Genomic DNA, 14,554 nt, shown 5'->3' on the forward strand with positions numbered 1-14,554 from the left:
TGCTATATGTATTTTGGTTTACGATCACAATGAGCCTTTTCCTTCCTTTAAAAAATCCTTTCAAAATATCTCAATTCTTGAGGTAAAGAACTTAAACTAAAAAGAAAAAAACTTGATATATTTTAAGGAAAAAAATTCTTAAAATTTCTTTAACTTGATAAATAGATATAAACTCCTTTGTCTACTCTGGTGGACATAAATGAACATAATACAGCAAGGTATCCAGTCACTGCTTGGCAAACCAAAGGCGAGAACTACTCACATACATGTTCTACTCAAACATAGTGCAACACCGCCACATTCAAACAGACTTTTTTTTTCTAAACAGTTACCAACACTCTTCTGGCAAAGATAAGATTCTGGAATGGCAAAAGCAACACAAGTTTTAGATCCCAAATCTCTGGAAGGGAATTAATCTGAGTCTTCCTCATCAATATAGTCTTCGGCATTGCTTAATGTCCGAACTGCATCTAGACGGAATGGGATGGGAAAGCAAGAGAAAAATTACAAAAGTGTTTTGATATATTTTTTTTCCTTCCTCACTTTTGACGCTTTTGACAAGTCTGCAAACAAAACCTCCCCTATGATCTAGGGACTGCTTGAGATCTTTTTCTATTTATCTTTTCAGCCTGTTTGTGCTGCTACTCTAGTCGACAGACACATTAATCTGCTTACACATTCACTCACTCCCTCACTTAGTGCTGCTGAACCAGAACCACTCAGCGTTAGCCCTCTCGCTGGGTTCTGAGGCTGTAAACTGCAAGGGAGGAGATTGCTCATCTTCTTTCCTCTCAGCTGCGGGTGTATTCAAACTAGTCAAAGCCTCAGGGTTAGCAACTCACTGCTTACATACTACACCGCCAGAGCTTCTGTGTATTTGCTACACGCAGAGAACAGGGTGCTAGAGTAGCATGACTAGTTCCAACAGAAAGCCACTACATGCATCATGACCGAAGCCGACACACCAGAAACCACCACTATGGCCATGGCGCTCGCAACCTCCTCTCCACCAGTGACTAGCGCCTCGTGGCTCAGCTGGTCCACAGCCTGCCGCCTTATCTGAAGGCAACATCACCAGGCAGGATGCAAACTGATAGGGGAAAAGGAAAAGAAAGAGTAAGAAAATAAAGACGCTTCAGGTTCATTTTAGGAAGCATTGTTAAATTACGTATACTCAGACATGAAATGAAAAAGAGATGGAAATGAAAAAAATGGAAATAACTCAACCCATCAAATGTTAAAATCAACTTTGAGTAGGGCTCAGTGGAAGACAGCATCTCATCAACTGTTTACTTATTCAACTTTCTAGTCAAATTCCTACAGCAACGAGTTATCTGAGGTTTAATTTTATGGAGTAAAATAAAATGCAAACCTAGGCATGTCCTTGGGGAAAACGTCTCACCTCCTCACAGGCGTTGAGGGTGACTCGTCTCCTCACCACACTTCCCACCCACCCATACCTCTGGTCCACACATCTTGATCCCCATGACCCTTGTGTACTCTTGTCACATAACAAACAACAAACCATCGGTGGTTTATATATGGCAAACAGAAAGTTAAAGACAAAAACGTACACTCTGTATGACCCATGCACATGAAGTTCAAGAACATAAGCTAAACAATGGTTACAAATGTTGAAATAGTGCATATTTTTACAGAGGATACTGAGGGAGGATTTGGGGCTGCAGGAAATGTTTTCAATCTTGATCTGACTTGTGGTGTGTAGGTGTAAATCCAGTAAACAATTCACTAGTCAGAACACTTGAGAATGATGCACTTAATTTTAAGCGTACCTTAATTTATTTATTTTTTTAATTGAAGGGCTGACCTCACAAATATAGCTCCATCTCCACCCTCCCAATATTCTAAGCAAGCAAATTTGTCTTAAAGGAAGTGCAACTAGCATTCCTTCCTTCAAGAACAGTTCCTTAGGAGGCAAGAATGGTAAAACCTCACCTCATACACTTTGGGAATGTTTTCAAGAGGGGCTAGTCCTTAGGAAAAAAAGATCTTATTCTGGGAAAGGCAGAGGATGAGCGAAAGAGAGGAAGCTCCTCAACAAGCTGGATTGACAGTGACTGTAATGATGGGACCCAGCATATCAGAGATGGCAAGGATGGTGCAGGATAGGACAAGATTCAGCTCTGCTGTTCATTGAGTTACTATGAGTAACAGTCAGCTGGAATGCACATATAAACAACTAAAGACAAAGTCTCCAGTTTGGAGGCTCATGTGTGAAGCAGTTGGATTCTGGAAGGTGGGTTCTCTTGTGTTGGTGGAGGGTTGGATGTGGACTGTTTGGCTGGTTTTTATTTTGTCCACAATCGTGTGAGCTGACTGGATTTAGCTAACAATGAGCTATGGGCTGGAAGTCTCTTGTTTAAATCAACCACGATCTGACGGGCAATCCTTTCAATTTAAATGTTGGTTGGGCTCGAGGGCCAGTGTTACTGTGTTTGGCACAAACGTTCTCCTAAATGAACAGCACTGATCTGTCCATTTGCTGTACTGAAGTAAGTTGGGTTTGCTGTGATCTTGAATGCTATGCCTCTGGTGTGTCAAATGCCTTAATGGTTATCCATGATGGACAGTGTTTGGTGGAACTCCCAGATTAAGACTGCTTTGAAAGCAGGATTGGCATTCACTTCCTAAACAACCTGCTTCTGGAAACTATGAACATCAGAGAAACGATGATAGTTAAAGAACAGGGTTCAAATCTTTTGTTCATAGGGTTGCTATGAGTCATAATCAACCCGACAGCACTTAACAACAACAACAACCCTTCTTGGTAATAGTACCTAGTGAATTCTTTTTTCATAGAAATCCAAGACATTGCTCTTTGAAGGAGACAATCAGCTGCATACCAATTTCAGACAAACTAGGGTCAAGTTAATGATCTAAAACTTTATTAACTGGGTTACTGGTGGGATGAGCAAGAAAAAGATAAGCCATCTATGAAAATAATTTCTTGGTTTTGAGGAGTCCTGCAGTTATGTCATTTAATGAATTGGGTTTTTTAAATATCATAACTTTAGGCAGGTAGACTAAAGACACTTGAAGTAAACCTTCTGGTCCTAATTGAGAAGGGGGGTGGGGGCAGAAAAGAGAAGGGTTTACCATCTGCCTTGGCCAGCTCATGCTGCTAATGTAAAGGCTTCAGCTCTGTGAGATCTGAGCAGATCTTGGTCATCATGACCCAGCTTATCATTTATATGAGACAATTACAATGTTCAGCTCATACAAAAGCATTCTATTGGCTAGGATGTTCTAAAGGTAGCCATAAAACTACAGGAAATCAGTGGCACAGAGGGAAAGTTAGGCCACTCTCTTACTTCCTTCCCTAAGGAAAGCGGTAAAGAGATGGCAGATCACAAGCAAAAGTGGTCCAAGAGAGTGACTGCTCAGGCAGTAGTGCAAACAGAGCCAGGAAACACAGCTCAGCTGCTAAATATCAGTTAGCAGAACCTATATGAGTAACTTGTAAGAACTATTTGTTCTCTTATAAGGATAAATACTGCATAGAGCCATGTGTATGGGGACCCAAGGGTGAAAGGGGTGGGAATAAAGGTGTGAAGGTCAGCAGGAGGGGATATCATAAGGTCACACAGTTTGGTGGGTTGGAGGGGGATGGGTAAAGGAAATGGGAAAGATCCTACAGGAATCTGAAAAGACAGGGTAATAAAGTGCATGGCTTAATGGTGACTGATGTTATAAAAACATAATGAGAATGAGTGTATAAAACACAATGTGAATGAAGGATAGCGTGAAACCCAATGTATACAAATTGCATACAATTTGTATGCAAATCAATGTAAAATTTAAAATAAATAATGTAAAAAAATTAAAAAGAAAAAAAATTTGTTCTGCTTTTGTTGAGAACTGGTTTATCCGAAATTAGAAGAAAAAAATGTGGGATGGGAGGAAGATACATCTGAGGTAAAGGACAAACAAGGATAGAGTTGTGTGGAGAGCTGAGATGGGAATTTGAAGTGGTAAGTGAGGTGGGTGATTTTGGACAGCTTGTTTAGAGATGGTTTCTTCATTTTGAAAGACTAAAGCAGTCACTCAAGCTGGCCCACAGATTTTATCTCGTTTGTTCCAGGAATGGTATGTGGACAGCATAACTTTACTTATTCCAATAAAATGATGAGACACACCTGAGGGAGAAACATGTGTTTGAAGGGCTTAGAAACTAATGAGAATCCAAGTAAAATTACAAAAACAGAAAAGTAATCCAGATCTCATTACACAGTTTTGAGAACTCCGAAAGGAATAATACCCTCAAGTTAAAATGAAAATGAATGCATTTAGTGCCTATAAGGGAAATGTGTTTTATGAAAAGTTGGTTGCTTTGGTGATTTTTTAAGCCAGCATAGGTCATTCTAAACTTTTGACACTAAAGCACTTTTTTCCTTGTTGTGCACCATTGAGTCGGATCTGACTGGCACAGGAGGAGATTGCCCCTCCTTCTCCAGCAGAGCATCTGGTGGATTTGAACCACGTGCCTTTTGAGATTGCAGCACAGCTTCTTGCCATTAGGCCACCAGAGCTCCCACTAATGCACTATTAATAAAGCTTTGGAATGTGAGATGACAATGAAAAAGAGCTGCAAAAAAGTGAGTATTACATTATGCATATTTCTTTCTAGAGAATGAAAGCTTTTTATGTGTCAGTTGTTGGTTTATGCTTCCAAGTCACATTAATGAGGGAGCTCCGGTGGCCTACTGGCCATCTTTCAGGACTTACAATGCTATAATGAATGAACCATTTGGGAACGTACTTAGTGGGCCATACTGAACAGATTCTAGGTTCAACCCAAAGATCAAATAACCAGCCAGCCTCTGAACAGTAATCATGAATGATTCAAGTATGTTTAATATGATTCCTTTCAAAGCAACTGTTCTAAGTTTCCATCATTTCACATTTGCTCTCCCGTATCAGTAGATACTTTTATCTTTAAGAAAGCACATTTAGATGGAATAATTTGGAAAATAAAAACAATGGCCACATGACATGAGGAATATTATCCAGCTCACTGAGTTATAAGTATGTAAAAGTTCTGAACTGGTAAATGTTTTGTTATAAATATTTTGAGCACAAAGAAAATATGCCTATCCAATATGTTTAAAAAAAAACAAAAACATCATCCTACAATGAACAGATTCCAAAATGTTTAGCAAAGTTTAGAACAATTTTTATGAGAGTTTATTAATACTTTTGTCTTAAATAAAAGCAAAATATAGTCATTGTGCTATTCAAGGCTTAATTTAAAATAATTAATAATACCATAAACATGAATCTGAAACAAGGGAATGAAGACCTTGGTTCGCTGACAGAGAGGGTAAAGAAAGTCAAGGTAATGAAAATCTGGTTGCAAGAAACAAAAGGGAGGAGAGAAAATGTAAACAAAAGTATTTTTAAAAAAATAAATATAAAAACTTGCTAAGATGCATGCATGTAGTCATATGGCTTCGTTTTTGGAGGTTCCAGTTTAGACCAAAGATGTAACAGAGGTTCCAGTATAGACAAAGATATAACATTAAACTTCGGAGCCACTGGAACAGTATATCAAGAACACTTCCCCTCAACACTACATTGCTAAATCTTGGTCACAAAGGCACCAGGAAGAAAGGAGATGGAGTCCACATACCTGTGCTTTGCTTCTTTTTAAGGAGAGACGCACAGGCGGCATTCGTAGCCATGTCCAGTGCCAGCTTCTTCTCGTTGTTTCTTAGGTCTGTTCTAGCACCTTTCCCAACACAAGAGGAGGCAATTAGAGGTGTTTGGAAAGACTAGATAGTCAGTCAGCCAATCTCTCTGCAATCAGAAAGAATCAGCAAAACACAACAGTTCTGGCCTAGACATAAACTTTCTCAAAAGAGTAGAAGTCTACAACAGGAGACCAACATCTTTAATTGGGTGGGTAGCTTAACACATGAGTAAATTATGGTCAAATAAGCATAGCATTTCCCTCAGAGTCCCTATAGGATTAAGTGGACATGAACTCCGCAATATGGGGCTGACTAGTCCACGATATAAAGCCCAAATCACCAGTGAGACTTCATGGTGGCAACTGCCTCAGCAAGAGCGTTTTGATGATTAAATTCCAAACGACCTTTGCTCCTGCTCACTATAATCTTTGCAAAGGACCAAGGGAACTGAGTTGGAGAGACATTATAAGCAAATTCAGTGCAAATTACTAGCATGGATACATAAGAAAACCCAGAGGAAATTCTGGTTCATATATAGTCCATTTTTCTATGCTTTTTTTTAACTTGTCCTTTTGTATTTAAATGTATATACAAAATTCATGAAAGCATTCTCAATTAAGCACTTAAAAGGAGAAATTAATTTCATTCCCAATCTTCCTTGTTCCCACCTGCAACCATCTCCAGAGTAAGCATTCTCCATGGATGGGTGGGATTTCTTGTTCCTTAATGTGTATCAATGTGTCCACAGACATTTTATGTGCACATATACTAGATAGATCACACCACATATATTGTTCTGTAATTTTTACAAAGTGTAACATACAGTGGCATTCAATTCTTAGCAATATATTTTCAAAAGGTTAATTGTAATAATACATTAAACTCAGTATATGTTAAATATTATCACTTCAGTACATAATCATGCAAAAATTGCGATGATATTTTACCTTTTCCCTCATTAAAGTTTGCACAACTGAATTCAGCAAGCCTCACTTCAAGGACTCAATAGCTCACGGGGCTGATGGCTGACCTGTTAGTGCACTTAGATTCTTTCCGAGGGTCCTGGAGTTTACATCATTCATATACTTAAGAGAAGACAATTTCTCTTATGTATTTCAAGACATTACTAAAAGGATCCCTGATAGTTCAACAGTGTGACTTGGGGTTCAAACTTTGTAACAGATGTCAAGGCCCCCAAGTGGTATAGTTCAGGTGTTTACTACAATATGCCTGGACCAACGTATGGGGTAAGTAATACTTGTGGGACAAATGGACGAATGGATGGATACTCAGTCTACAATATCACTTTTAAGTCTAACTTTGTATAAAAACAGAAACTTTAGGGGTTGACATTCATCTCTGTACATGCAGCATCTGTTCAGGGCGAAGGACATTTCAACATCTGACAAGGACTTCCTGTGAGAAGAGTCCTCAGGAACTTTACTCAAATAGCTTCCTCAAACAGAATCCTCGCATACACATACTCATGCACAACTTCCTTCTACTGCTGTGTAATCATGGAGAAATGGACAGTAAGTCATTAGGAATGTTATACATGTAATTTTAAACCTTCCCATAATTTTAACTTATAACTAAAAATTTAAACACATCAACCTCAAGCATCTCATCTCACACAGTATAATAACTGCTATACTGACAAAATGATGATTGCAGCTCAGTTTTAAGACAGCAAGGATCTAACCAAACCAGCTCATGGTGACATTCCCTCAGTTCCAAGACTATACAGCTTCATGGGAGGAAACGGCCTCATCTTTCTCCCACATGGTAGTTCTGGACTGTTAAATTTTCCATTAGCAACCCAACACACCAAATGACCAGGGCCCCAGTTTAAAGACAAGGAAGCTTAATTCTTTCTAATGTTTCAAATGCTATGATTGGATAGAGTTTATTTTTTTGTTTTTTAATTTTTTTAAATTCACTGTTGCACATTTTCGTCTTCCTGCCCAGCCCTCCCAACAATGTACCCCTTGTTCCAGATTGTTGTTAAACATATAATGCCTAATCATGGATTCCTTTTAGACAGTTCTTCCCCTCATCTATTCTACTGCAGTGTTCATTATGTACCTACTCTTCTCTCATTCTCTCTCAACATTCCCCATGTCAGTCCTATTTTATAATATCAGTGTTATACAGTATTTATCTTTTTGTGACTGAGATATCTTACTCAACATAATGTTCTCCAAGCTCCCCCAAGTTGTATGATGTTTTACAAGTTCATTGTTTTTCAGTGTTGCATTATGATCCATTGTGTGAATGTACCACAGTGTTTCTATCCATTCGTTTGTTAATGGGCACTTAGGTTGTTTCTAACTCTTTGCTATTGTGAATAACGCAGCAATAAACATGGGTGTGCAAGTATCTGTTTGAGTTGTGCATGGACCTGGTTTCTGTAGGATATATTCCCAGTAGAATCGCTGGGTCAAATGATATTTCTATTTCCAACTTTTTGAGAGAGTGTCAGACTGCTTTCCATAGTGGCTGTACAATTTTACATTCTCACCAGCACTGAATAAGAGTTCCAATCTCCCCACAACTTCACCAGCACTTGTTTGCTGCCCTGTTGAACTTTGCTATTGTGGCTGCGTGTAGTTTATTTTTAAATTAAGCAAGAGCCAGATAAGAATAGAAGAAACTTTACCTTTTGCCAGAAGCAACTGGACAATGTCTGCATAACCCTTCCAGGCGGCAGCATGCAATGCTGTGTCCCCCAGCTTGTTCTACAGTGATAAAAAGAGAAAGCAATATTTTCAAAATAGTGAGTAAAGAAAAAGAAATACACTGGGTAGGTTTATCAAGTAAAACCTAACATATAAATTACCATATCATTGTTGTTGTTATGTGCCTTCGAGTCGCTTGTGACTCATAGCAACCCTATGTACAAGAGCCCTAAACACCATTCTATCCTGTGCCAACCTCGGCGTCTCAAACACACTCATTCCCACCACTCTGCTCACAAAATCGATCCATCTCATTGAGGGTCTTCCTCTCCTGCGCAGCCCAGCCACTCTCCCAAACATGATGTCCCTCTCTAAGGACCAGTCCCTCCTTGCAATATGTCCAAAATATGTCAGACGAAGCTTCAGAATCCTTGACTCCAAGAAGCATTCCGGCTTCACCCTCTCCAGGACAAACCTGTTTGTTCTCCTAGCAGTCCATGGTATATTCAACATTCTTCTCCAGCACCACAGCTGAAAGGCATCAATTCTCTTTTCTATCATCCCTATTCACCGTCCAACTCTCCGATGTATAGCACGTAATTGCATAGACTAAAGCCTGGATCAGGTGCACCTTAGCCTCCAGCCTGACATCACTGCTCTTCAGTACTCTTCAGAGGTCCCTCACAGCTGACTTTCCCAATGCAATTTGTCTCCTGATTTCCTGGCTGCTGTTACCAAGAGTGTTGACTGTGGAACCAAGTAAACTAAAACTTAACTATCTCAACCTCTTCACCATCCATACTGATGCTGCCAATTGGCCCAGTGGTGAGAATCTTTGTTTTCTTGATGTTGAGCTTCAATCCATATTGAAGGCTGCAGTCCCTGACCTTCTGCAGCAAGCGCTTCAGGTCTTCCTTCATTTCAGCAAGCAGGGTTGTGTCATTCGAATAACGCAGGTTGTTGATGACTCTTCCACCAATCCTGATGCCACATTCCTCCTCATACAGCCCAACGTCTTGGATGATCTGTTCTGCATACAGACTGAAAAGGTATGGAGACAAAATACAGCCCTGATGAACCCCCTTCTTGATTTTGAACCATGTAGTGTCTCCTTGCTCTGTTCTGACAACTGCCTCTTGGTCCAAGTAAATTACCATAACCATATAAAATTCCAAAGGGCACAGCAAAGGGAACTCAAGTGATGAGAGTTATTTCTGGAAGACAAGAGATGGAGTCTGCTGAGCAAAGGCAGAAGTGCAGGTGCCGACAGCTAGAGAAATCATGGGCAGTAAGGCCCACAGAAGCCTGTTAAGAATCAGGAACTGAGGGTCTCTGGAAACACTGGGGCAGGACTGAGTAACCGACACTATGGTACACAACAACAACAAAGTATAAGGAAAAGGGCATCAATTTTATGTTAATGATAATGGAAAGATCTGCGAAAAGATAATGAAAAAGATTGTACAACCTGAAGATGAAAATTAATTAAACACAGAAGTTGGCAAGATGGCTTATGTTTTATCATGTACATTTTCACCACATTAAAATAAATGATTCTTTTAAAGTATAGAGTTTTAGAGATACCAAAGAGGGGAGGACCTTAAGTATAGAAACAAAAAGGTATTTAAGGAAGGAGCATAACAGATTGTATTAGTAGTGAATAACAGTCAAAAGGTCATAATAATGTAAACATATGTAGAAATACAGCCTCAAACTGTGATATGACCACATGGTCATACCTGTAAAAAGACTGGCTTCTGGGATATTGAAGCTAAAATCTGGGACTCTGTGGGGCAGCTAAAGAGATAAAGCCTTCCCCTACCAAACAGGAAACCAAGCTGAGGCCTCAAGCTGATGAATTACTATTAATTATGAGTCTGCTCCATAAATGGAATTTTTATCAATGTAAATTATAAGCACAAGAAGAAACAAAAGTGGAAATATGATGAAAGGTGAGATAAGCATTCTGGATTTTATACGATTTAAATGTTAAAGCAGTATTTTGATTTCAAATATGACATCAAATAATAAATGAGAAAAGGGCAGGTCCAGATGCCAAGAATTTGTCATGCCTATAAGTGAGGCTGTACTAAGACGACCAGGCTGGTGTGTACATGACAGCAGGGGTGGCGGGCTCACCTGTTGGTTCAGTTCAATATTTGGCTGAGTAAACAGCATTTCCACAATATCTGCAATCCAAACAGAAAAGATGTTATTAAAAGAAAGAGCCTGATAAAATTAGACATAGTAAGAGTTCTAAAAAAGAAACTCTTTAAAGCAAGCTGCAACATTAGTCATTTAAGAAGATACTTCTAAAGCTGTCACGATCTGTATAAACACAAAAAATTAGAGATGTGGAAAAAAATAGATTTAGGAAAATATTCTTTTATTTCAAAGAAATTTAGCTTCTCCATTTCCACAAGACATCTATTACATAAATAAATATTTCTGCATTAACTATCATATTCAGGATTCAGATATCTAACTTGTGTTACATTCATTAAAATAAAAAAGGCTTCTGTGGGAAGCATTCATGAATTTTTGCTGGCTAAGAATTGCAGCATTATGATAGATGGTAAAGAGACTGAGATTGTTAACAGCTTTAGTTTGCTTGGTTGGCTCCACAATCAACACTCTTGGTACCACAAGCCAGGAAATCAAAAGATGAATTGCATTAGGAACATTTGCTGTCAGGGACCTCTCCAGAGTACTGAAAAGCAACAATGTCAATCTGGAGACTAAGATGTGCCTGATCCAGGCCATGGTCTTCACAATTACTTGCTATGCATCAGGAAGTTGGACAATGACTAGGGATGACAGAAAGAGCCTTTGTGTGTGGTGCTGGAGAAGAGTGTTTGTTGAATATACCATGGACTGCCAGGAGAACAAACAAGTTTGTCCTAGAGAGGGTGAGACCAGGCTGGTCCTTGGAGGCAAGGAATCTGGGGCTTCGTGTGACATACTTTGGACATGTTGCAAGGAGGGACCAGTCCTTGGAGAGGCACATCATGCTTGGGAGGGTGGAGGGACAGAGGAAGAGAGGAAGACCCTCCATGACATAGACTGATTCAGTGACTGGGGTGATGGGTGCGTCAGAGCCAATAGGTTGGCACAGGGTAGAGCAGGTTTCAGGGCTGTTGTACATAGGGTTGTACCCAGGGTCGCTATGAGGTGCAAGTGACGTAACGACACATAACAACAACATGGCATGGGCTGCCAAAAAAGCAAATGAATCTATCTTGGAGGAAGTGCAACCTGAGTGCTCCTTAGCAACAAGAATGGTGAAACTTTGTCTCATATATTTTGGGCATGTTGTCAGGAGGAGCTGCTAGACCTTGGAAAAGGACATCAGGCTGGAAAAGGTGGAAGGTCAGAAGAAGAGTGGAAGACTCTCAACAAGATGGACAGATACAGTGGCTGTAACAGTGGCCTTAAGCATGCCAGAAACTGCGAGGGCGATAAAGGACAGAACGGGGCTCATATCTGCTCTTCACAGGGTGGCCATGAGTTTAAGTCTACCTGACAGCACCTACAACAACAATGCTAATAATCTGCTGGCTTCCTGTCTTGTCCTTGTTTTTATGTAGGAATAGGTAGAAAGTAAGGAGATGGGTAGATGTTTAGTCAAGTTAAAATATGTCTAAAATGTCAATTTTATTAACTGATTATAATCATGTATCAACAAAATCACTAAAACAGTCTTCCTCCTGAGTTTAACAGCTTGCCTCAGCTTAAAACAACAAAACCATACTTCTAAAAAATTAAGGTAGTGAGCCAATCCTGGCCCCTTCCTCTGTAAGAGTAGATAGGAGGTTAGCTTTCATATGGCTGCTGTTTTCTCGTAATTCTTCTAGGCCAGAGAGAGGAAAAGAAGTTTCCAGTCTTTCAAGGCAGAGTGGTTCACACAGTGAGACTAAGCAACCACACTCCCACACCCACTGTTTCACACTCACTGTTTTCACTGAGGTTCCGGAACAAACACTTTGGCTGATGTTTAGAGGGGTCACAAGAATAACCAGAGCTTTATTTCATTTTTCTAATCTGACAGCCTTGGCTGAGGCACATTTTCAGAGGCGTGGACATGAATGGCAGAAAGAAAATCTGAATACCTTTGTGGCCTCCGTGGCAGGCCCAGTACAAGGCGGTGCTCCCGGCTTTGTCTAAGCCATTGACTCCAACTCGGTTGTCCAAACACTCTCTCAACCAGCTCAAGTTGCCTGGAAGAATTTTACATTTATAAAGACACCGCAAAAGAAGATTTTTATTTTTACTTTGCTTTTAAATCCATTTCATCCCACACAAAGCTCCATTTGTAATGGATTAATCAGCAAGTTTCAAATTAAGGCATGGCCACTAATGCATTCATTTTGGTACATTCTGATGTGCAGTTTATTAATAGAAACCATTAACATCAATTTTTAATGGTGGGTTAATGGAAAAATTGTTTTTAATGGATCTACTTAAAGTATTTCTGCTTTGTAAAAATAAAAATTTCTTTTATTTTCTTTGTACTATTCTGGAATTTGGTGACAAATTGTCAAACCTAAAGTCATCAGGCACTTTTGATAGTTATATTCAAAATGCTTTCCAATTCTTACAAGAAAAGCAGCATTAAATTATCCACTCAAAGCTGTTGCTCTATAAAACTAAAGTATAACTATTCATTTCATACCCTTAGGCTAATGCCAGTCTTCAATTCAAAACTCAAAAACCACAGCTGACCCTCCAGCAGGTTTACCAGGCTGTAAATCCCAAGGGAGGTGAATGCGCAACTTTCTCCCACAGACACCAGTGGGTTCGCATTCCTGGGCAGGAGATTCAGGCTTCCTAGTGAACTGTAGTTAGGAGAGGATTGCCATTGTGGAAGTGTGAGTGTTTTTCTGTGTGTGTCTGTGTGTAGCTGTATGTGTTTCTTGCTCTCGCGCTCGCTCTCTGTGAGTGTGTGTGAGAGTGTGTGTGTGTGTGTGTGTGTGTGTGTGTGTGTGTGTGTGTGTGTAGGGAAGTGTGAGGGATACAGCAAACAACAAAGAAGCTGGGCTAGCAGTACAACTCCCTACGGACTACACTGATGTTAATTGAGCTTATCAGAAATTCTTAGAAGTATCATCAAGTAGTTTTCTCTTTGTGACAACCTAACCCAGTCATTTTCTTTTACATCTTCAGATTTCAAAAAGATCTCAAACAGAATGAAGTAGAGCTCACTGAAAGCTTACAGCTAACTCTCCACTATCTGAAGTGTAGCTGATCAACAACAGGACTGCTGACATTTAGGGTCATGCAATTCTTTGTGTTGGGGATTGCCCTGGGCTCTGTAGAATGTGTAGTAGCATCTTTAGCCTCTATCCAAAAATACCAATAAAAACCCCTCAGACATGACAGTCAATATGTCTCCCCCAAACCAGCCTCCACCAAGTCATTCTGACTCATAGAGACCCTTCATCAGGTTTCCAAGCCGTATATCTTGATGGGAGGAGACTGCCCATCTTCCTGCTGTGAAGCAGCTGGTGGATCTGAACCAAAATCTCTCTGTTAACAGCACAACACATTGTGCATTTTGCAACCAGAGCTATTTAAAATGTCTCCTGATGTTAAATACCCCCAGAGTTTGAGGAGAATCAGTTACCTTCAGTCAAGAACTACAGATCGAGGATAAAGCCAAAGGCACAGGCTCATCATTTACCTACTCAGCCACTACAGCTTCTTCTCTGTTGTCTGCTGTATCCCTGTATCCCTCACCCTTCCCTACACACACTCACTCTCACACTCTCTCTCACACACACACACACAGAAACAGAGAGAGAGAGAGAAAGACAGAGAGGGAGATAACAAGAGACACATACACCTACACACAGAGAAACACACACAGAAAAAAACTTCACACTTGCAACAATGCCAATCCTCTCCTAACTACTGTTCCCCAGGAAGCCTGAACCCCCGCCCTCCAGTGCATCACTCTGGCCTCTAGAAGCTATTTAACATAAACATCAATGGCTGGGCTTACTTATGATCTCTAATACATCTCTCTCCCCGACCTGATTCTTAAGTTCAGGGAGTCACAGCCCAGGACTTTCTACTTGCCTCCCCCCACTACATGTCAAGTCCAGTACTCAAAAGTGTTTACTGACTAACAGTGCAAAAGTAAAATCACACTCGAAGGGGCACCAG

At 40.1% G+C, this 14,554-nt stretch overlaps 1 protein-coding gene across 1 annotated transcript in view; it reads right to left on the reverse strand.

Moving 5' to 3' along the window:
• Positions 1-411: 411 nt before the first annotated feature.
• The window catches only part of LOC102856627 (osteoclast-stimulating factor 1-like), a 61,544-nt gene continuing 47,401 nt past the window's right edge, over positions 412-14,554 (reverse strand). The window contains exons 6-10 of the mRNA XM_006892003.1: positions 12,499-12,606; positions 10,529-10,578; positions 8,371-8,449; positions 5,651-5,749; positions 412-470 (exon numbers count right to left, since the gene is read on the reverse strand). Coding sequence (XP_006892065.1) covers positions 412-470; positions 5,651-5,749; positions 8,371-8,449; positions 10,529-10,578; positions 12,499-12,606 — 395 coding nt within the window. The remainder of the gene's footprint in view (positions 471-5,650; positions 5,750-8,370; positions 8,450-10,528; positions 10,579-12,498; positions 12,607-14,554) is intronic.

Source organism: Elephantulus edwardii, unplaced genomic scaffold (assembly GCF_000299155.1).
Source record: "Elephantulus edwardii isolate Elephantulus edwardi_28Jun2011 unplaced genomic scaffold, EleEdw1.0 scaffold00108, whole genome shotgun sequence".
NCBI classification, from domain to species: domain Eukaryota; kingdom Metazoa; phylum Chordata; class Mammalia; order Macroscelidea; family Macroscelididae; genus Elephantulus; species Elephantulus edwardii.